Raw genomic sequence first — 24016 nt, 5'->3', positions numbered from 1 at the left:
GGTGTCATGGGACAGATCTTTTTTTTCTTACATCCTTTGAAAGAAATGCACCTGGATAGCCAGGGCTATTACACAGAGAAACACTGTCTCAAAAAAAAAAAAAAAAAAAAAAAAAACAATAAAAAAATAAATTAAAAAAAAAGAAAGAAAAGAAAAGAAAAAGAAAGAAATGAATGAATCTGGCCAATACCTCATTTTCAAACTTAAATGTGATAAAATAAATGTTTATTGTTAACTATCACGTTTATAGTCTCTCTCTCCTTTGTGTGTGTGTGTGTGTGTGTGTGTGTGTGTGTGTGTGTGTACCTACATGTCTGTCTGTCTCTTTGTTTCTATCTCTGTCTTCTGTTTCTGTCTCTCACTTCCTTTTGATTGTTTGTTTTGAGACAGGGTTTCTCTGTGTAGCCTTGGCTGCCTGGACTTGATTTGTAGACCAGGCTGGTCTTGAACTCAGAGAGATCTGCTGGCCTCTGCCTCTCGGAGTGCTAGGATTACAGGTGTGTTGGAGACAGGGCTTCTATGTAGCAGCTACCTTTGCCTTCTCTGCTGTGATGGACCGTGTCCCCTCACACTGTGAGCCCAAAGAAACCCTTCCTCCCTTAAATTGCTTTTGTCACATGTTGTACCACAGCAACAGGAAAACATAATACGGGTAAGTAGCCGTGTATGAGCCGGCTTGAAGGTATTAGGCCTAGACCTCTCTCTCACAGTCAGCAGTTGCTGGAGCAAGCAAAGGGCAGCAGGATTTTAATGAATGGTCATTATGAGGTTGGTACCTAGGTCACTTTTCCTAGCTTTGGGAGGAAAAAGTTGGTTCCCGGGCTTTAGCAATCTCCCGAGCCACCTAAAAGGTTATTACTGAACGCCTGTCTGAAGCGGGCCCTGCAGAATCCTGCGCCCTGCGCTTCCTGGGATTATTATATAGCACGAGGCCTTCTGATGAAAGCAAAACATGCCAATACGCTCTGTACCACTGAGCTCCCTGGTAAGACTCGGTGAGAGTCAGTCCCCACAGAGCCATCCATCGCTTGAACAGAACAAGGCTGGAAAGGTCAGGATTTTGTGGGTGTTCTCTCTACGTAGCTTAGATTAACTTCTAACTCAGGGCAGTCCTCATGCCCCAGTGACCCTAGTGCCGACTACAGACACGGGTCACCACGCCCAGGTTATAAATGTGAAGGTTCTAATTTCCTTTTTATTCTGCAGTAGCTCATCGGCTCTTTTTCATTCCCTCAAAAGTATTAGTCAGTGTTCCCTCAGTTCAGTTTAATTCTCCTCAGCAAACTTCTCCTAGAGCCCTTGAAACCCTTGACCAATAATAATAGTTTGATTTAATTTTCAAATTGCTTTTCTGTATCTTATTATCTCTAGTGAAAGAATTAAGGGCTTTATTCATTCACAGATACGTGTAAAGCACCTCTGTGTCAGGTTTTTTATTGAATTCCCTTCCGTAGTCTGCTTATTGAGGCTTTAATAATCTGTACCTACATTACAATAACCTCCTTTTTTTTTTTTTATTTCCCTGAGGAGTGTACTTATAAAAATTATGCTTGAAATCCACTTTGGCTGTTCATGTTTGATTCCATATTTCTAGACACAGTAGGAAAAAAAAAACCCTCTTATTATAGCTTTCATATACTTGCTGCTTTTCAGAATATGGCCCATATTTTCCTAAAAGAGCACAGTTCAAAGGTTAGAGTAGCATAGGAACATGTCATACAGAGGTATCGCTGGGGTACTGGGACTCTGAGCCTGGGACAGGCAAGCTCAAGCAGTTGCCCCAGGGTGGTATACAGACAGCCATTTTCTGGCATGTCTGGAACAGCAGAGAGGCCTGGAGGACAGACACTACATGGCGGTGAGCCGGCTCCTCAGGCCCACGTGGGCTCAGCAGGCTCACCCGCTTCAGGTCTCTGTTCAGCTGCTGCTGCTGCAGCTGGCCTAGCTTTGAAGCCCGCTCGGCCTCTTCTGTTAGTAGCTGCAGTTGTTGCTCTTTTTGTTCCACGTCTTCTAGGAGCTTCTCCATGCCAGATGTTTTTATGGTATCCAGCTGCTGCCGAGTGACAGAGTCTTGAGTCACTCTGTGTTCCAACTCCCTCAGCCGTTGAGCCTGTGGCATGGGAGAGCCAAGGCAAAAAATAAAAAAATAAAAAAGAAATAAAAAAGAAAGAAAGAAAGAAAAAGACAGCAATCAGCAGAGACAGCCGAGGCAGCTGGGACTGGGTGACATAACTGCCACGTCAGCATGGCCACCAATGCTGTTCTCAGCTCTGGGGACAATAGCCTGACTATTTGGTCCTGGGCTGCTAAGCACCGAGACCCCCTAGGATCTTGCTTCGCCTGGCACTTTCTGGACTGGCACTTCTACTGTGAACCCAAGGCATCAGTCAGAGGGAAGAGAACCCACAACAGACTAGAAGGAGAGCCAGGGCACGTTAGTGCACCCACAGAGTACTATTGTGGAAGAACGAGTTCTTCAATACCAAACACTGGATGATGGTACCCTTGCTAATTAACTACCCACCAAATACTCATAGTGACCACAAGCTATGCTTGCTTTGCCATAAAGTATTTCTCATGAGGAGCAGCAGTAAATGGGTTCAACTCCGAGGAGGCAAGGACTCGCCAATAGAGGCATTAGTGTGAAAGGGGCGGGGGTTACGACTCAGGCTCTGCTTTCACCCTCAAAATATCTCTGGAGAAACCAGATTATCAATAGTTAAAGAAAGGAAAGTTGAGCTGAGCAAGATGTGAGCCAGCCGGAGCTGTTTCAACAAAAGAAATAAAAAAGCAAAGCTGAGGGAGAAGGAAGAGGAAGAAGAAGAAATTTGGAATTTGTTGTGTTTTAGCTGAGTGAAAACGAGGGCGTGGCCGCTCCTAGGTATGGTTGAGGGAGAGGTGTTTATTGTGGACACGAGGGAGAGAACAGCTGGAGGCATCTGGAAGAGTCCAGAACAGGGAAAGAAAGTGGTGGACATGGCCGGTGGACTGAACCAGGCCATGAGAGGAGAGTGGGAGTGGGAGAGGGAGAGAGGAAAGGAAGTAAGGAGAAGGAACCAAGAGAACACATGGCCAAAATGGCTGTGTGTTATAGAGAAAAAGAGGAGGAGGAGGAGAAAAAGAAAGGAGGAGAAGGAAGAAGAAAGAAAGAAAAGAAAAGCTCAAGGGCGGGAGAGGCTTGGGGCGGGCACTGGGGCTTGATGGGAGTGAGGGTTTTTTGGGGGGTGAGAAGTATTACAAAGAACCAGGACTCTATAAACGTTACTTGAGATGCTGGGAGAGCCAGCCTCGGTATGCCAATAGGAACCTCCTTTAGGGATTAGTCCTGAGTCTCGGGGACCTAGCACCATGCTTCTCATGTCCATGGTATCCTAAATTCTAGGAGCTCTGGTGACTGTTCCTGGTAGCCACAGTGTCCCTTGTCATGGCCACAGTCAGGCTGGCTAGCTCCGGGGGCTCTAGGTACCTGGGTACCCTGCTGCCACCACAGCTTCCTGTTGTCCGCCTGAGCTTTGGCCAGGGCCTGCCTCGCAGCCAGCAGCTGTTGATGGAGTAACTCCACCTCTTGTTCCGCCATTAGCTTGACCCTCAAGCATTCCTTTTGACTGTGAACTGATTCCTGCAAACATCGCAAACACAAGATAGGAAGTGAGCTTCTGTTCTGTGGTTTTAGGCTCAAGCCTTAGCTAAGACCTCACTACGGCCCGCCTTTAACATCCCTATAGAATGGAGCTCTTGCTGGTGACTGCTTGTGTGAGTCTAGTAAACAGACTATCGGACAGATCAGGGTAAATCCAGATTCGGAAAGAGCGTACCTTCCCAAACCACTGCTATGTGTTTTGCCTTCAGGGTGTTTAAAGCAGATTTTCTCTCTTACTATTTTGTTACTTCTCTCCCCTCAGACTATCACAGACAAAAACCCAAAGCTAGCAGCCTCGAGCCTTTAATAAACATCTCCCTCCTGTCTCTCCATCTTTCTGATGCCCCATTCTTTCATCTTCATGGCTGCTTGTGCCTGTCTGTTTCCTATTTCTCCCAAGGCTCTAAGGTTGCCTGTTCCCCGGGGAATGGGGGGATGGATTGCTAACTGCCACATTCCTTAGCATGGCTGGACCTGCCACCTGCCACCAGTGTGGCAGCTGCAGAAGTATTAGGGGTGTGTATTTTGGGGGGAAAGACCTCTCTTCAACACTCACCTTCTCTGCTCTGCTCAGCTGACGTCTGAAGTGTGCCTGCTGCACTGCCAGCCGCCAGCGGCCTAAGCTCTGTGCTTTGCACACTAGAGCGGCCAGGGTGCTGCTGTGGTCCTGCTCCGGGGTGCCCAGCTGCTCCTGCCAAAAAGGCCTACTTTTAGACAAGGCCACTGTCAGTCCCTTGTCCCAGAAGGGCATGGCTCCCAACACCAGAAACACTCCTTCCAGAAAGATGCATGACCATGTGGAGCCCCACCCCAGAGTCCCTTTAAAACAACTACAAGTGCTTTGGGGGGGGGACCCCTTTGGAATGCCGGGTGGGCTGGGTGCCAGGAGGGAGCGCAGCACGAGATCACACACCTTGGCTGTGTTCTCCTTCGCTCCTTCCTCGGGTCTGGCAGAGCCCCAGGTTTTCTTCAGCTGCTTCACCGTGGCAGTCCCTTCGGCTCGAACCTCACCGATCAGGTCACACACTTTCTGGACCAGACGAAACTGGTTCTCATGCAGCTTCTCCTGGAAATGGCAGACCCAGGTCAAGGAAGCCCAGTGGGGTTTGTGTGGCTTGCAGGACAGGATGAAAATCGCCCTCGACCCATTTTCTTCATGTGCATTACAGGCAGGCATATGAGGGGCCCTTAAGTGTCGTCTTTATAATGAGCAGGGCTCCATCTTATTTGTACCTACACGCCCTAGAACGTGCCTTGCTTGTCATCACCAAGGCAAGTTGAGCCAGAAGGGCAGTGGATTGGGGGGGGGGGCACATGGACTTTGCGACCGGGAGGGCGGGCGGGGGGGTGGGCGGCAGAGACTGGCTTGGAGCTAGAGCAAGGTCGAGACATGTCCAAACCCTCCCTGCTCTGTGTCTGCATGCCCGGGCACAATGTAGTCTTGTGACCCTCACCTTCACAGTTCTCAAGGTGGTCATGTAGCCTAGCACCTGGAATTCATCTCCATGCAAATTCCTCTCCCAGCACCTCAGACCCCAGCCAATGATATTCACTCACCCCAAAACCCCTACCCACTTCCCCCAAGGTTAATTATATAGGCCTTATTCCCCCCAGTAAAGAGAGCTCATGGAAGAGCTGTGTTGGAGAAGGGCTTTGTCCCTCCGAGCATCCGCCAATGGACTGGGATCCTATGAACCCACCAGCCGAGCTAAGCTCCATTCCTCCAGGTCCTGCACCTGTACAAAGAAGCAGGACCAAGGCGCCAGACCAAGAGTGGTGGATAGAACCATGGGAGGTAACAGAGAGAAAATCTACTGGCTAATCAGGTTAGTTGGGAAAGGTGGAATTTTTTTTTTTTCTCCCAGGTTGCGTCAGAGCAGACTCTAATGAGTCTCTCACTGTAGGTGAGCCACTACTAGGGAATCGCATTAAGTATTGATAAGTGAAGAAAGACAACGGGCTGGCTGCCTCCTAAGGCTCCAGTGGAAACCTGGCTATGGGATGTTCTGTTCTGCATGGCTGTGGCTAACAGCTAATGAGGACGCAGATTGCTTATGTAAGCGCGGTTGTAGACTCAGGGCAGCAAACTGAGTCATGACTCCTCCTGAATACACATATTCAACCTCAAATGCCTGGAGAGAGAAGGTTAAAATAAGGTCATAGGGGTGGGTCCCTTTCCCCAGGAGACTGTGCTCTGCAAGAGCAGAGAGGATCATCTTTTTCTTTCCTTCTGCAGGGAGAAGGCTATTACCCTGGTCTCTGACTCCTGGCATCCAGAACTGTGAGAAAACAAACTTCTGTGCTTTAGCCACCCAGTCTGTGGCATTCTGTCGTAGCAGCCTGAGCCTGATGCTCAGGAGTCCCAGGCATGTGAGCACCCGTCTCATCTCTGTTCCCTTGGGATCAAGGACTAGGACAGGGATTCCCTACCTCTGGGGGTTTGGTAGAACTCCTTCAGTCTGAGAGACGTTGAGAGCCCACTTTTTCTCCTTCTGTGCCTCCATGATCGCCCAGGAGAAGCTGGCCTTCCTCCGCTCCTCCAGCGGCTCTAGGCCCAGCCCAGTGTGAAGCCGCTCTTTCAGTGTGTGTAAGCATTTGTATTTTGCAAGTAAGGAAAAATCTCTAATATCCCCCTGGAAGGCACAGACAGAGCACCGGGGGAGGGGGCAATCTACTGTTAATAAAGCAACCCTAGGGTGTATTCTGGAGCTTCTAGGGAAGGGGGGGCGGGTAAAGGATTCAGTGGGGTAGTCTCTAGAGGGGTGGGAGGTAAGGGGTTAAGTGGGGCTGGCTCTGGAGGGGAGTAGGGAAGTCAGGGTAAGGGACTAAATGGGAGGGCTCTTAAGAACATCAAGTAATGCAGAAGAGGGTAGGAAAGCTATAGACTTAGAGCATGGAGATGTGTCCTGAAATGCACAGGGCAGAGTGACCAAGCTCCCACATTTTAGGCATAGGACCTCTGTCTGTTGTCCTGATGCTCTGACAGCTTTATGTGTGTTTTTTTTTTTTTTAAAGATTTACTTCTGTATTATGTATACAGTGTTTCACCTGCATGTGTGCTTACAGGCCAGAGAAAGTACCAGATAACATTATAGACGGTTATGAGCCACCATGTGGTTGCTGGGAATTGAACTCAGGACCTCTGGAAGAGCAGTGCTGTTAATGGCTGAGCCATCTCTCCAGCCCCTGCTCAGACAGTTTTATACAGTGACTAGTTTCCTCAATGCTAACAAGGAAGTCCTATCATTCCTCTTTGGGGGCAAGCTTCATTGGTAGCTCCCTAACTCTAAATATGGCAGAAAGGCAGAAGGGCATGGTAAGGGTTAACCAGCTCTGAGAAGACTAGTTCAGACACTAGAGCTGCCTAGAAACTCTCAGGCAGCTGCTCCCTCCCTCTGCTCCAGCCTGGCTGCACTGAGGCGCTTTGTTCACCCCTTTGGGTGTCTCACTCAGCGGAAATAACAGTGGTAAACACTGGGGGAAAGTTGAAGCTGAACAGCTCTTCTTTCCAACAGCACCTAGATGGCGAATAAACAACTCAGCTATCCAAAACCCAGTGTCTATCCTGAGGGGATAATGATGACTCAGCATAAAGGAGCTTGCCACCATGCCTGATGGCCCATGTGGTGAAAGGAAGGAACTGACTTTCACAGGTTGCCCTCTGACTTCCACATGTGTGCGCTGTGGCAGGTGCATACTAACACAGGACAAACACACACACACACACACACACACACACACACAAATGTAAACAGAACAAAATAAAATACTGACAACCCATTACAGCAAGATCTTCTGGCTGGGCAGGTGCAGTGGTGCATAATCTATAATCTGTATAGTCCATAACGGTGCACGTGTATAATCCCAGACAAAGGGAGGCTGAGGCAGGAGGATTGTTTTGACTTTGAGGTTGGCATGGGCTACACAGCAAGTTTCAGGCCAGCCGGGACTACAAAACAAGACCACGTCTCAAAAGAACAAAAACCCCAAGCAAGCATAACCTTCCAGCTTGACTTTTTGGGGTGTCAAGAGTCTCTTGGTACCTCAAAGTCCATTCCAGCATGGGTCCCTTGGCACGCAGGCTGGGGCTTTCCAGGTCACAGGTGAGGGACACTTACCTTTATGCGTAAGCAAGTCATAAACAATGCCTGCACTAAAGCCCCGTATTCTTCCTGGACTTCTTTCCTAATCTGGTTTTTCAGAGTCAGGTTCTCCTCTTCCAGGTCTGTGAGCTGGGCTCTCAGAGCAGTGATTTCCATGATCATGTCATGGCTGAGCTCCGCAATCTAGTGTCAGAAATAATGCAGAATATGCAATATGACATGTGGGCAGCAGTGGAGGGATTCCAAGTGGCAGACTAGGTCCGTGCAGACTATCACAGCCTCTATTTGCTGTGGCATGGTTGTGTGGTGATGGATGGCTCAACAGTCTTAAACAGTGTCTGACACAGCCACGTTCACGTGCCTCCCGAATGCTGGGGAGTGGAGGGATGGGGGGTTGTGGGGAATGGGGGGATGAGGGGTAGGGGGTAGGGAGGTGGAGGGGTGGGGGATACGGGGGTGGGGGGAAAAGGTGTTCACCCTGCATAGAACATTCTTATATGATGAATGAATGAGCCCCAAAGTGCTGGTAGTTAAGCACAGCACTTGAGTTGAACCCTTCAACTGTCTTGGCGTACATCTCCATACTGGCCTTCCCTTGACCCTTGACCCCTCAACCAAATACCATTGCATTTTTTAAATGCACTCTAACTGGCATTTTAAAAAAGAAAAAAGAAAGAAAGAAACGGTGCCCACAAAATTCTGCCAAAATAACAAAGCCAACCCCCCCCAAACAATATATAACAAAGATGACTTTTAAAACTTTTGGAAAAACTAGGTCCACTAGGAAGACCATTTAAATGAAAGTATAGCCTCTGTGGATGAGATTTCTGCAGGCAGCGTGAGGTCCCGCAAGACAAAGAGTGTAGGAACTGACCTACCTGGCCAGCACAGTCTTCGAGAGGAACTTGACCTCTTCGAAGCAAGTCGGCTTCCTGGGAAGGGAAGGCAGGGCTCGGTCCAATCTCCGTGTGTGCCATCTACACCCACACACTTTCTCCTTCACAGGTCCCTGGGTACCTTACCTGCTCCCCCTGGGCCAGCTTCTGCCTGGCATGTTGCAGCACGTGCTCGTAACACATGGAGTAGGTCTCGAAGTTGCTGCGTTCTCTTCCCATCACATCGCGGCCCAAGGAGAGGAGGCAGGCCTCAAGGTGCTCCCTCCTGAAAGTGATCTGGAAAGGCAACGGTGTCTCTCTCAGAAGCTCCGCCGGGGGCTTCTGGCAGCAGGGGCAAGCCAGGGCTCAGGGTGCTTGTTGCCTTGCCTCATAGACACGTTTTTAGTTGGCTCAGGTCCTGCGGGCCACCTCTCAGTGCTGCTCTGAACATTTGCAGAGCCAGGGACAGGAAAAGAAATGGAGGCTGATGGTGCAAGATTTAGTTGTCCTTTCAAAGAAGACCGACAAGACAGCTGGGTTTGAACTTCTGTCCAGAGACAACTACCCTGAGTTCTGTGATGAGGTATGGAGATGCAGGAAGAGCATCTCCCCAGGCAAGAATTCACAGTATGATCCCCTCACCTTCCAACCTCAGGACCTAACATGTCTGAACAGTACCCTCTTCACCTCGCCCATCCAAGCACCCATCTCTCTCCCTACACAGGTGCCGCCTCTTGGTCTCTGCCACCCCAGGGGCATTCACATCACTGGGGAGGTCTAGTCTCACTCTGAGGAACACAGTCGAGGGAGGAGACACATGGAGATCTAGGTCAGCTGTTCTCAACCTATGGGTCACGTTCTTTTGGGGGGCGGGGTCAAATGAGCCTCTCACAGGGGTCGCCTAAGACCATCGGAAAACACAGATAAATTTACCTTATGATTCATAACAGGAGTGAAATGACAGTTATGAAGTAGCAATGAAAAGAATTTTATGGTTGGAGGGGGCACCACAACACGTGGAGCTGTATTACAGGGTCGTAGCATCAGGAAGGTTGAGGACCACTGGTCTAGATGGAAGACTGGGCTTCCCAAGTGGACATGTCCCTGTGTCCCAGGGGAAAAGGCAGGCTGTGGGAGGGCCAAATGTGGTAGCTTTCTGACGTGTGAGGCATCTTGTTCTGTTCAAAAGTTCATGGCTCTCTTCTTTCCACATTCTTCCTGTAGAAGACTGGGTACGCTCTTTTGAAAGAGTCCCCTCACAGGAGCGTAGACTCAGGCTCTGGAGAGAGCTGGGAGCCAATCTGGGAAAGGCTGGACCCATGAGTCTGCCCCAGTTTCACCCGTTGCTGTGAGAAACTCCCCCCACTGCCCCCCCACCTTCCCCCCTCCCAAACCCCCCAACCCCCCTATCCCCACCCCCCACCCCCACCCTCGATCAAAAGTAACTTTCAGAGAAAAGGATTTCCTTGGCTCACACATCTAGGTGACAGCCCGTCATTAAAGGGAGCCAAGGCAGGGTGTTGAGCCGGAACTCAAAGCAGAGGAGCCAAGCTTGCTGGCTCGCTCTCCTCTCCTGAAGCCTCTTGCTTAACTATTTTATCATTCTTATGCAGCCCAGGATCGCATGCCTAGGGCTGGTGCTACCCACAGTAGCATCCTGCATCAGTTAGCCATCAAGACAGTTCCCCATGGGCATGCCACAGGCCTGCGTAATGAAAGCAGTTCCTCAGTTGAGGGTCTCTCTCATCAGATGACTCTAGGCTGTGTCAACTTGACAATAAAAACCAGCCAGCTTTGTGTTTAAGCGAGTTATAGGTGTGTGCCTCTCTGTGTCTGAGTCAGTGCCTGTATGTATGTCGGAGGTTTTGGGGGAACCAAGCCCAAACTGCAACCTGCAATCTTACATGAGCTTTCTTTGTGACAATCTCAGAATAAGCCCAGCTTATGGCCTGCCTGCTGCAGAAACCAGGCTGTTCTTGGAGCCTGCGGTGGTTTCCTGGCTCTGATCTGCTTGCCCCTGAGGCTCAGGATACTGCCCTGTCAATACAACTTCATTGCTAAATTGACCTTCAGAGAAAACCCACAGTGGACTTCGTGAACTGTGTGGGAACTAAGAAAGATGGCCGCCAGGGACGGGACCTAGCACTGAGGGAAGGGCTGAACAACCACGTACCTACCACCTGCTCCAGAGGCAGATTCAGTATTTCTTGACAGTTCTACGCCTTCTGACCCAGGCACACTTCTGTGAATTTATCTTTAGGGACTATTATGGGTTGGATCCATGAATGCTTACACCTTAAAGGCTTCATCTCCAGCTGTGGCTTTGGTGGGGGACTGCCTGGATTTATGAGGGCTGAGGCTTCTTCATCAGGCTATTCGTTCATCCATGGAGTCAGAACTTAATGACATCATTTAGAAGGGATGGAAACTGGGATGTGATGCTTAGGCTGAGGAGGTAGGTCTCTGGGACTGTGCCCTGTTTCTCTGCTTCCTGGCTGCCTTGAGGCAAGCATTTTTCCTGTGCTATGCTCCTCCTCCAGATTTCTGTTGTGTCAAAGGCCCAAGAGCAACCAAGCCAAGCTGATATGACCCCCTGAAATCATGAATTGAAGCAAATGACTCCCCCCTCAAGTGATGGTGGGGATTGTGTCACAGTGGAGAGGTGAGATGTACACGAGGAAACTACGCAAAGTTCACCCTGCCCCTGCCACCCTCTGCGCTTTTGGACAATAAGCACTAGAGAGCTGTGGACACATGCCAAGGATGTGGAAGCCTGTGTGTGTGTGTGTGTGTGTGTGTGTATGTGTGTGTGTATGTATGTGTGTGTATGTGTGCATGTGTGTATGTGTGTGTGTATATATGTATATATGTGTGTGTGTGTGTGTGTGTGTGTGTGTAAAGAGCTTAGTAATGGCAACAGGAACTTTCTGGTTTACACAGATGAAAGCCTGAAGTCTAAGTCCCAGAGGTCAGTAAGGGTGTGGCCAGTGATCTCACCTCAGGCCATGCTGGAAGCCAGCCCTTGTGACTCACCCCCTACTGGCCTGGGAATCCTTCCTAGAATGAGCGCACAAGCCAAGGAGGTCTCTACCAGCCGTGCAACAGTCACCTTCCCAAACCAACTTCCTGCCACCACAGCCTCTGAAGATGTGGGCTGGCGGAACGTAACTGCTGTGGCCTTCTGTCGTGAGCTCCCTCACAAGGAGAGGCTTTCCACAGCAGGTGTAAGGAGGCCCTGGTGAGCTTTGTTGACACCACGGAGGTGGGAGTTGTCAGAGCTCTACCCTTAAGCAACTCCCAAGGCTAGCCAGAGATTTCTGCTGCAGCTGGTGTGCAGAAGGGTCTACCCCTGGGGTTCAGCTCAAGCATGAGCTCTGTGAGTGGTCTGAAGAGGAGGGGGTGTTGGGGGGGGGTAGAGGGGGCTGAGGGGTAGGGAGGTGGGGAGTCGGGGGGCGCTGAGGGGAGTATGGAGCATGCCTGAGATGGGCCCCCATGGTGGGTGCTGAGGCTGGCACGTGAGGAAGAAAGACTTCAGGTACACTTTGCACACTGCCCTCAGCCTTCCTGGAGGTGCAAATGAAGCCCCTTGCACAGCTGATGCTGGACCCCGGAGTTCCTGCTGGCACTGCCACCAACTCTTAGCTGTACCTCCTACTTCCAAGGTCACTGCAGATGCCCCTCCTGCTGGTGTAAAGGTGCAGCTCCACCAGGTCTCACCCGCCACGTCCCCAGCTTGGCTCCGGTTTTCCCAGGAAGCATCCCCACCCTCCTCTGGACCGGCTCCTGACTATGGTGATGGTGCCGGCTGGCAGGGAACAGTAGATTGCCCTGTGCAGTGTGATTGAGGAGAGCCAGCCCTGGGTGAGGCCCGGAGGGTGCCAGAGCTTATTATGTGTCCTGTGGTTTTATAGGCGTGTGTGCCACCACACCCAACATAAACAATTTGTTTGGTATCAAGCACGAATGTATTTTGGAGGTTTCTAAAACAACGCTTCTGATGATGTGTTCCTGCTGACTCTGAGGCTGACTCCTGAGCGCTGCACACAGGGCCCACTCAGCTTCTAGCCCCGTGGCCTGCTCCGGCGTGCGCCCCTCCCCCACCCTCCTAGGCTTCCCTGGCCTGTTTTCATGTTGCCAGCTCCTCCTTGCTCTTCAAGACTTGGCCTTAACACCTCTATTAGGAAACCCCACTTCCATGTGACCTGTCCCCATAAACAAACAAACAAACAAACAAACAAACTTATTTAAAAATTAAAAGACTTTCTTTTTTCTTTCTTTCTTTCTTTTTTTTTTTTTTTAATAAACTCAAAGTAGGGAAATATAAGAACTGGTGATGGATGAAAGCTGATTTTCTAGAAACTGGAAAGAGACTAGACACCAACACAAGTTTGTTGTTTGTTTGAATTCGCCAGATTCACCTGATTTGTTTGTTTGTTTTGTCAGGAAACAGAGCAGACAGCAGGATGCCTAAGAAGGAGACTAGAAGAATATGGCTGTATGGCAGAGTAACTACGCATGCCCCTGGCCCATGGAGGATCCTGGGAGGTGTGGCATGGGCAGTTTGGGGGACTTGGGACCTGTCCTGTCTTCATGGCTCTAGTGACTTAAGCGAGGATGCTTAGAGCAAGCTGGAAGAGTAACCAGATGCTGAAAACGCAGATCTTTAAAGAGCTCAAAAGGGCCAAAGAATGGACCAAACTGACTACGAACAAGACAGATGGTGGGGCAGTACGGTGTCTGAGAACAACAGGCGAGCTTCAGGGGACAGGTCACTGCACCAGCGCAACGTGGCAACCCAACGCCACACGCTTCCAGGCAGTAATCCAAGAGAAACAGCGAGGCCAAGGTCACTGTGAGCTGAGCAGCCAAGCTAGAAATTTAAAGGAGACGGGCCAGGTCGGCAAGCATGCGCCTATTGAACAGCAGCAAGGACAGTGGTGGCCTATGTAGGGGAGGGTCGCTATGCTGACGACCCCAGGTCACTGCGCAGTCCACTCTGCACGGAATAAACCCGTAAAGGGCCACAGGAAAGCTCCGCCTCGCAGTCTGCGTGTTTCGCTGTGGAGTCACACCTCCTGAGGAAAAGGGACCCAACAGATGTACAGCCCGCCACCCCGCAGGGCACCCACTTGGACTTGTCTTTCTGAGCAAGCCCCCTGCTGAACCATGAAGAGCCTCCCCCCACCACAGCAGTGGCTCTAAGGGGTCTGGGATAGCCGAAGGCTCACTCTCACAGAGAGAGCCATGATCTGTGGGCCTCCGGGGGTCCGAGGACCTATGGTGAAAGTGTACAGCGAAGGCCAAATAGGACGTAGTAACAGCTAGCCAAACCCAAACTGCCTGGCGTGGGGACAGTTTGGCTGTGAGTGAGCTCTCCCTTCCTACGGGTGAACAGAAGGGTTAGCGGTGTAGCAGGCGTGGATTTGAGAGGAGCTGAACGTGTCATCAATGCTACCGAGCATTGCCTGGCAGAGATTTGCCCTGCCTTTGAATCCTACATTTCCTTCCCACAAGAAGTTACCCTTAGCTGGGTGTGGTGATGCATGCCTGTGACCCGGCATCTGGGCCTTGGAGGCAGGAGGATGGCGAGTTGGAGGGCGGCCAGGGCTATATATTGAGTTCCTGTCTCAGAATAAAAACAACATTCCGTCAGTCCCCTACCAAAAACCAATGGTCCTTGTGGTCAGTCATGGGTGAGCAACAGAGCATGCGCAGAGAGGCCTATATGAGCAGAAGTGTGTGTGTGGGGGGGGGGGGGGGGGTGTACATATGTCATAACTACCATATTCACAAAATTCTTTTCATCTCACAAAATGAAAACAGTACCCAGTCAATGCTGATTTGTCCCTTCTGTCCCTGACCGCTGTGGACTTCTCCCTTACCTTTTTTCTCCGGGAGTCTGACACTTTGGGGCACCTGACAAATGTGGAATTAAGAATCGTTTGAAGCCTAATTCATTTTACTCCGCAGGTGTCCTCACGGTTCATCGTGTCAGAATGCCCTTCCTTTTTTTTTTTTTTTTAAGGATTTATGTATTATCTTTATTTATGCCTATGGGTATGCCTGCACAAGGCTATGTACACACGTACGGGTAAATGCATTTGTAAGCTGCCCAGGGTGGGTGCTGGGAACTGAACCTGGGTCCCCCTGGAAGAGCAGCCAGCATTCTTAATTCCTGAGCCGTCACTCCAGCCCGACGCCTTTCCATTTTAAAGTGAGCCACGGTGTGCTTTGACTTAACCGCCTCTGCCCTGTCGTCAACACACAGGCTGTGCCTTCAGTGTGCCTGAGATGAGTGAGTATGTGCACGTGACTGAGGGTCTCCAACCACGCTTGGGAATTCGCTGCCTCATAATTAGGGACCAAAGTGTTTACTATAAAAACTATGGGAACATTTCCAAAAGCTTTAAAAAAATGTAAACTTGAAGAAGACAATATCTTTAAAAAATGAGCACATTTTGCCAATACAGATTTCTAAAGTTTTACATTTTATTTATTTATTTACTAATTTTTTTGAAGCAGAGGATTGCTGTGTAGCCCACGCTGATCTGGAATTCTTGTTTCCTTTCCTTTAGCTGACTGAGTAACTAGTATTTGTATGTTTGTGTGTGGAGCTCAGAGGGCAAGGTACTGGAGTCTGTTGTTTCCTTCCACTGTGTGGGTTCTGGGGCTCAGACTGAGGCCATTGGGCTTGGCAGCAAGCACCTTTACTTAGCTTCTCACTGGCCCCTGGAGTGGAATGTGGAACTCTTTTTCCTTGTTTCCATTATGTGTGTATGCGTCATCATCTCTGTGTGTATGTGGTTGTGTATCTATGAGTGTGTCTGTGTCTCTCTCTGTGAGTGCATACATACATGAACATGCTGTGGTGTTCCTGTGTGGATCAGATGTGGTAACTTTCATGAGTTGGTGCTCCAACCCCACTGCGTGGTTCTCACAGACAGAACTCAGGTCCTCCAGGCTTGGCTGATCCATCTTCCTGGGCCCTGGTCGGAACTTTTAGTCTACATGCCTCCTAAGGGTTAGTATTACAGGTGTGTACCACCACACCGAGCAGGACAGAATTTTTTTTTTTAAAGATTTATTTATTTATTTATACAGTATTCTGCCTACCTGTATGCCTGCAGGCCAGAAGAGGTTACCAGATCTCATTTATAGATGGCTATGAGCCACCCTGTGGTTGCTGGGAATTGAACTTATGACCTTTGGAAGAGCAGACAGTGCTCTTAACCTCTGAGCCATCTCTCCAGCCTTCCATATTTTTTTTAATGGTTGAATGGCCATAATTTGTATGTCAAGATCTTATTAATGATCCTGAAACTGGTGTCCAAATACCTGTGTTTCTTCTCTTACGTTGCCTTTTCAAACATAAGAATTGATCAAAATGGATTCTTTTGATTTTAGCAAACACTTCCAGCCAAGGGTAAATACTGCTAAATGTTACAGTTTGGGGTGCTATGCTAGTGCACATATACTCTCTGAAAGGGCACAAACATAGAATTATTGGTGCCACTTGCGTTGTGGAGGAAATGCTACCTTCTGGTGCTGTTGGCCTTTTCTTGGCTCTCTTTCTCAAACTGTAAACTGTTTAATGTTTCTTAATTAGAGGTAACATAGGCCTTTTTTGTTTTTTTCTGTCTTTAATTTTTTTTTTTTTATATATTAGCAAATCAACAACAGGAAATACTGCTTAAAACCCCAACTCGTTCTAAAGTTCCAAGTTTGCCTTTAAACATTTGACTTTTTTTTTTTTTTTGACTAGCCAATGTTCATTTTCTGATTACTTCAAAATGGGCAGACATTGGGCTTTTCTGTACTAAAGTGACAGTGAGTAGTGGTCTTTTGGGGTTCAGCCTCAGTAGCTGTATCCTTAGGGAGAGTAGGGGGCAGCAGGGGTTGTGTTATGGTGGCCTTCCTCACTGGGTTGCTGTTTAAAAGGCAGCAGCACAGAAGTGGTTGGTTTTGAATGCGTACCTCAGCTCCGTCATCGTGGGACTTCTCCATTAGTCTCTGTACAAATTTCTCAACTACCTGGGGTCTCACAACTGAAAAGTTTTCTTTCATGACTTGGTGTTTCCAAAGATCTAGAAAACAAACAAACAAAATGAAAACAAAACAGAACAGCTTGAGGATCACAAAACAGACTGGCATCAAGTGTGCAACTCCACAGCCCGCAAGCACCACCAGCTCAACCGGCCACTTTGAAAAGTGAGGAAGGGACAGTCCAGGTCATGGATCTTTGGATCATGGAGTAAGGGAGAGCTCTAGCAAGGTTCTTTTTTCTTTTTCTTTTTTCCCTGAGACAGGGTTTCTCTGCATAGCCTTGGCTGTCCAAGACTCACTTTGTAGACCAGGCTGGCCTCGAACTCACAGCAATCCACCTGCCTCTGCCTCTCGAGTGCTGGGACTAAAGGCGTGCACCACCACACCCAGATTTCTAGCAAGGTTCTTAACCAAAATATTTGAGGCAGCCCTCCTGAAAGCCAGTGAACAATATTGTTACTGTTGACAAAGGCCTGGAGGAAGTGCTACACCATTCTTGACCTCTACTGATGTCCATCTTCATTAATATCCAGTATCAGTCTGTTGAAGATTATTAATATGTAATATTGACTAATAATTTTAGTATAATCAGCAGTTACTCCTTGACCAGCTTTATACCCAAGTAACCACACAGAGAGACTAGGAGCTATTTAATTAGCCCAGAGCACAAGGCTGCCTGATAATTATTTCATCCTAAACCTCCAAGCTAGTATAGTTTCCTTCCATTCACATTTCCCGTGTTTTACTTGCTTTTTATTCATATCCTAGCACTGGCTGATTCCTCCTAGTGTTTCCTGGTCCTCTCCACATGCATTCCCCTGTCCTTCCTCTCTTTCTCCTCCCCTCATTGGCCCAGGATGTCCCACCCCATTCTCTGTATCACTCAGCATTGGTTAGTTGGCTTTTATTTGCAATACAGAGAACAAATGGTGACATGTTTACACAAACTTGAGACAGGAGATACTTAGAATAAACATCGCAATGCAATGTCCAGATTGAAACCAGATAGTGGGGTGGATAAATCAGCATTTGAATGAACAAGGGTGAACTGTACACAGTCCACAAGAACATTATGTCAACACGGTCAAACACAGCTCACAGAAGAAAACAAAGAACAATATGGCGGATGCATCGGAGATGAGGCATGTGCACGCTTATTCAGATCAGCGTTACTTATGGCGGAAGAAGCCGTGGGAAACACAGCTCTCAGTCATTTGAGATCATTTTCCGTTATGGCATTTCCTCCCAGTGGAGTAGAACGCAACTGTCACAGGAAGAAACTCTTCCAGTCAATGGAAGAGTTAGATGGTAGTGATCAAACATCAACTACGTTAGGTTATTGAGTGAAAATGGCAACGTATAGAGCCGTGCATATGAAAAAAGGAGCCTGCTCAGAGTCGTGGCTCCAGGTTTCCTATCTCGCCTCGCTGCCATCTTTTCCCTCTCCTTCCTGGACTGTTTACAGCAGTGCACAGCCTTTCCTCTATTTTACAAGAAATCCCCTTCCCAATTTTCCTCTCATCATCCATCACCTCATTTCTTTCCACCCTTTTATGGCAAAATTCCCAGAAAGCAATGTTGTCCCTCAAACCCACTTGCCTGGTTTTCACTTCTACAAGGCTGGGGAAACTGATTCTGTTATAAATACCCACAAATTCCTCCAAAGCCAGCGGCCCTGACTCACCTGCCCTAGCATTTTATCCAGTTCATAACTTCCCCTGTTGGGGAACCCTTCCTTCTCAGGGCACAGATACACTGTTCAGCTCTGCTGTCCTCTTAGCTTATTGTGTCCTAGTTTTCTTCATGGCTGACCTTTCCCCTCTCAGCCCCTGGGCCCTGGGACTCAGGCTCCGCCCACTTGACTATTCTTGTGTATTTATATGTTCACCTGCTGTCTCACCTCATCATCTCACTGATGATTTATAGCCATCGCCATCATCATCATCATCATCTCAAGTTTAGATGAACATCTTTTTTGTTTTAAAGATCACTTGAAACTTAATCTATGCATAATCAAGTTGTCAGGGTCCCCCTCCCTAAATGGCTCCATCTACAGCTTGCCCCGTGTGTCAAAGACAGAACTTCCATCTTTCCCATTACCCAAAGCCCTCGGGGTCACGAGGGATCACTCTTTTCCTCACCCTTCACATTACATCTGGCTGGTTCCCTCCGCCTCAGAAGATATCTGACCACTTGTGGTTTTCTCTGCTTCCAGTTTCAAGGCAGGGCCTGGGGGGACGGCACTAGGCTTGCCTTGCAAGCAGAGGACCTGAATTCAGCCCTCGGGGCACGCCTCTAAAAGTTGGTGGATGGGGCTGGAGAGATGGCCCAGCGGTTAAGAGCACTGCCTGCTCTTCCAGAGGTCCTGAGTTCAATTCCCAGCAACCACACAGTGGTTCACAACCATATGTAACGGAATCTGATGCCCTCTTCTAGTGTGCATGAAAACAGAACACTTTGGTAGCTGATTTGTAAGCTCATTGCTGGGTAGATAGAGACAAGCAGACCCCCAGGGCTGGCCGGCCAGGGAGCTTAGCTAGTTGGTGAGCTTCAGAATAGTAAAGGGCCCTGTTTCAACAAACAGACAGCCGGTTACTGAAGAATGGCATTTGAGGATGTCCCCTGGCCTCTGCATGCCCGTGTACCCACATGCACATGCATATACACGCATACACATTTAAACATAAGCTGGGCCCTGTCACTGTACACTGGGGCCTGAGGAATCGTATGGGGCAGCTATGGTTCTGTTGCAGATTCCAAGCCCATGGCTCCCTCTTTGGCTGCACCCACCGGCCAGCTCCCTGCCTGCCATGGCTTCTCGCTCCACCACACACTCCAATATGGATGGGATGATCAGTATGCAAGAGCAAGCACCCGCTACCCTCTCTCTCTCAGAAGCGGCCACACCTCTAGGATTTAGAGACAGAAGTCTTGATTTGGAAAAACGTTTCTTCTACAGGTGCCAACTTTGCATAACAAATCTATAAATCAAAGTTCACAACCTGCTTAGGGCTTCAGGAAGCCTAAGCTTTGACGCACAGGCAGAGCTCATGATTGTCATGGAAAACTTTTCAGATGATTCTTGGGTGCCTTTCCCAGGGTGCCTCAGGGCCGAGGCCCATTGAGGTGTTGCAGCTGTCAGGTACTTCTAGCTTGGGACCAGTTTGGGGGATGGGTATCTCTGTCTCCAGCTAACGAAAGCCTTTTCCCAGGAGCTGGAAGACTTCCCAGCTCTCTCCTTGCACATGAGTTCAAATTAAGGCACACAGCTGGGCCTACAGACTGGAGCAAGGGAAAGAGGAAGTCATCCAAGGAATTCCTGGCAAAGAGGAGCCAGTCTTAACATCTGTTCTCAGTGCATGTGTGTGGCCGCAGCTCCTGCAGATTGAAGCCCCAGGAGGAGAACATGTTCTCACCCTCCCCTCACTGTGTGCACATGTGTGTATGTGCAGTGTATGTGTCTGTCTGTCTGTTTCTCTCCCTGTGTATGCTTGTGTGCATGTGTGTGGGTGGGGTGGTACGGTGAGTGTGAACGCATGTGTGCGCATGTGTGCACATGTGTGTATGTGCAGTGTGTCTGTGTCTGTCTGTCTGTCTGCCTCTCTCTCTGTGTATGCTTGTGTGCATGCGTGTGGGAGGGGTGGTATGGTGAGTGTGAACGCAGGTCAGAAGAGAGGTCAGGAGATAACGTCAGATGTTGGTCCCTGCCTTGTATTTTGTTTGGCTCAGGGTCTTTGCTTGGTTTTTCCCATTGCATATTCCAGGCTAGCTTCTGTCTTTGGAGCCACCCCCATCTTTCTGTGGGATGTGCAAGGGTTACTGGCATGCTATAGCATCCACCTTTCCGTGGTTCTGGAGACTGACATTCGTGTGGCAAGGACTTTAGCCACTAAGCTGTCACCCCAGCCTGAAGCCACAGTTTTACCGAGCTCAGAATTAGGAGAAGGAAGTGCCTTCTGGTTACACTGTGATCTTTTTCTCTATCCCTTGCCCTCTGACTAAAGAAGAGTTTGCTTTCTAGCTGGCTGAATTGCTTCCCCTTTCTTCCTCCCCCTACCCCTTCCGCTACCCACCAGAAGCACTTAGCCTGAAGCACTGTACTTCCCCCACACAACCACCGGTTCTGTGGTACCCCCGGCAAATCAAGACAGAAGTGAAAACTGAAGGGGCACAGGTGTCAGCCAGGGGTGCTCTTCCCCTCCCCTCCCCCACAGCCCGGGGCCCAGCCAGTGGGGAGTTTGGAAGACACATTGGGCTGGGACCATGCCTTTTCTTTCTGTGATTTTCCAACTGCTCCCCCCCCCCCCACCCCCAACAATGACTTCCCCAAGCGCTGCTGTATTTCCTGGGCAGGATAGCAACAGCAACACAGTAACAGCTCTAGGGTCTAGATTATGGGGAAATTTTACACCAGATTTTTCCCCTGAGTGTTCCAAACTTAACTGTCATGATTACTGCTGACTGTCAACTTGGCAGAATCTAGACTCTCCTAGGAGACACATCTCCTGACATGGCCATAAGGAAGTTTCTAGACTAGCTTCACTGAGGTGAGAAAAGACGCTCTAAATGTGGGGCAACAGTGGGGTGCAGCATGCCTTGGCTGAATGAAAAGGAGAGAGAAATACCGCGTCATTGTTCCTCCCTCCTCCCCTTGTCTGTCTCTCTTCCTCTGTGTGGGGTGTCTCTGTCTCTCTCTGTCTCTGTCTGTCTGTCTGTCTCTCTCTCTCTCTCTCTGTGTCTTTCTGTGTCTCTGTCTCTTTCTGTGTGTCTCTGTCTGTCTGTCTGTCTCTCTCTCTGTGTGTGTGTCTCTCTTTCTGTGTCTCTGTCTCTTTCTGTGTGTCTCTGTCTCTGTCTGTCTGTCTGTCTGTCTGTCTGTCTGTCTCTCTCTCTCTCTCTCTCTCTCTCTCTCTCTCTTCTCTCTCTGCCTCTCGCTTTCCCTGACTGTGAGGACAATGTGACCAGCTGCCTCATGTCTTGTTGATGGATTGCAGCCTCCAATTGTGAGCCCGAAGAAACCTTGAGTTTTCAGGCCCTTTGTCACAAAAGAAAGAAAAAAGCAATTAAGACACTTTGACACAAACCAGGCATGGTATCCAGTATTGTAGCTTTATCACCCAGAGGCTTAGGGAGGGCAGGTTCAAGGACAGCATGGGCTACATGTTGAGATCCTGTTCAAGAATAAAAAACAAAAGCAGAACCCAAGGCATTGGTGTTGGGGGGCTGGGGGTGTAGTTCAGGAGTAGGCCACTTGCCTGACATGCATGAAGCCTGAGCTTCAATTCCTGTATTGGGAGGGAAATGATGAACAGCTGGGTAGCCAATCAAAAGGAGCCAATTAAAGCAGAGACTTCTTTCAAAGGCCATGTGCTACGTGCATTTTATTTTAGCTAAAATACACAAGACTACAAATATTTGCTAGTAATCTCACACAGAGCACAGGACTTCACACATGCCCACTCCAGCATGGTTGGAGTGCTGGGTCATCTGTCCTCTGTAAATACTGTGTGGCTCCCAGCATGCACTGTGGCTCACTCTTGGTCCCACGGTCTGTAGGCTTCGACAAATGCACACTGTAAAGTCTACAGCCGGTCTCTTTCTTTCTAATATTTATTTAATTTAAAAAATTATGTGCATGTGTGTATATATACATAAACATAGGTGCCCATGGAAACCAGAGATGTCAGATCCCCCAGAACTGGAGTTACAGGTGTTGCCAATGTGGTTGTCGGAAATTGAACTCTGGTCTTTTGGATTAGCAGCACTCCTTAGCCACTGTGATATCACTCTAGCCCCAAAATTATGGATGGACTTTGTTGTTGTTGAAATTTTTTTCTCTTTGTTTGCTTGGAAACAAGGTTTCTCTATGTCGCCCTGGCTGCCCTGACACTCACTATGTAGACCAGGCTGGTTCGCCTGCTTCTGCTTCCTGGGTGTTCTGAAGATGTGCAGCACCACAGCCAGCTTGCTTGTTTTCAGTGGTTAATAATATTCTATTAGCTAAATGTACCGCAGTTTAAGCACGTCGACTTAGTTTTTATAGAAGTACCAGATCTCTGTCTGTACATATTCTTAGTTCATTGGCTTGTATAATTTTAAAGGAAACCACTCAAATTCAGTGACAACTAAAATCTGCACAAGCAGGTTTGGAGCAGAAGATGATCAAAAGGGACAAAATCAGGTCAAAGATTGTGATTAATTCATACTGAATGAAGAAAAAAAAAAAAAAGCAAAAAAGAAAAGGACATGCTCGCTCTTAGCTAGGGCGGAGGAGAAGGTTTAGTGAGGATATAAGCGAGAGTGTAGCCAGAGGCAGGGACATCTGGGAGAGCCCAGAGTGGACATGACCAGACTGAGCTGGGCCATGTGAAGAGAGAGGAGAAAGGAGGGGAGAGAGGAACCCCCAACCAAGAGGGGCAGCCTGGGCCAAGAGGTACAGGGTAGACAAAAGGGAAAAGGACCGATATAGCAAAATGGCTGGATTACACAGAGAAAGGCAGCCCCTGGGCCTGGGCTGGAGAAGTTTAGGGGTGTCAGGTAAGAACTGAGGGATGCTGGGAGAACCTGGGTGGCCAGTATCAGCTTTTATATTTCAATGGACACCTTAGTTTGTCCCAGGCTTGACACCTAACACATACTTTGCTGGTTTGCTTCCCTAAAAGATGATATGTGCACACACACACACACACACACACACACACACACACAAATATACATGTATGTATGCATCTATGTGTTCCACTTTGGAGACTGTAGGCCTTGTAATTGTTAAGAGAAAATTAAGAAAAATCAGTTTAATGCCAAAATGTTCAAGGTAGAGGTAGCAGGGGCCTCTGTATTCAGGGAGCCTGTATCTGACACAGAAAGTTCTAGATTGAACCAGAATGTCTGCAGCCACAGCTGGGCTGGCAGGGGGCAGGGGTATGACACATAGTTCAGCTATCAAGAGCTAGTACAGAGAGCTGGAGAGATGGCTCAGTGGTTAAGAGCACTGCCTGCTCTTCCAGAGGTCCTGAGTTAAGTTCCCAGCAACTACATGGTAGATCACAACCATCTATGCTGAAATCTGATGCCCTCTTCAGGCATGCAGGTATACATGGATAGAACACTCATATACATAAAATAAACAAATAAATCTTTAAAAAAAGAGAGAGAGAGAGAGATAGTACAGGACCAGGTGTGGTGTGGATGCCCCATCTTTACAGCCTCCCTCACAAACTGGAGACCATGAATAAAAAAATTAAATTCCAAAGATGTGTGTGTGTGTGTGTATGTGTGTGTGTGGTGTGTGTGTGTGTGTGTGTGTGTGTATGTGTGTGTGTGGTGTGTGTGTGTGTGTGTGTGTGTGGTGTGTGTGT

The 24016-nt window shown here is 48.7% G+C and overlaps 1 protein-coding gene across 1 annotated transcript in view; it reads right to left on the bottom strand.

Annotated features, from left to right (window-relative positions):
- The window catches only part of LOC127205081 (uncharacterized), a 176460-nt gene that overhangs the window by 10073 nt on the left and 142371 nt on the right, over positions 1–24016 (bottom strand). The window contains exons 37-44 of the mRNA XM_051164240.1: positions 16593–16702; positions 8766–8915; positions 8622–8675; positions 7759–7926; positions 4554–4706; positions 4197–4331; positions 3467–3619; positions 1901–2110 (exon numbers count right to left, since the gene is read on the bottom strand). Of these exons, the coding sequence (XP_051020197.1) occupies positions 1901–2110; positions 3467–3619; positions 4197–4331; positions 4554–4706; positions 7759–7926; positions 8622–8675; positions 8766–8915; positions 16593–16702 (1133 nt within the window). The remainder of the gene's footprint in view (positions 1–1900; positions 2111–3466; positions 3620–4196; positions 4332–4553; positions 4707–7758; positions 7927–8621; positions 8676–8765; positions 8916–16592; positions 16703–24016) is intronic.

The sequence above is a fragment of the Acomys russatus genome, chromosome 21, assembly GCF_903995435.1.
Source record: "Acomys russatus chromosome 21, mAcoRus1.1, whole genome shotgun sequence".
Taxonomy (NCBI): domain Eukaryota; kingdom Metazoa; phylum Chordata; class Mammalia; order Rodentia; family Muridae; genus Acomys; species Acomys russatus.
This window is presented reverse-complemented; position numbering and strand designations above follow the sequence as displayed.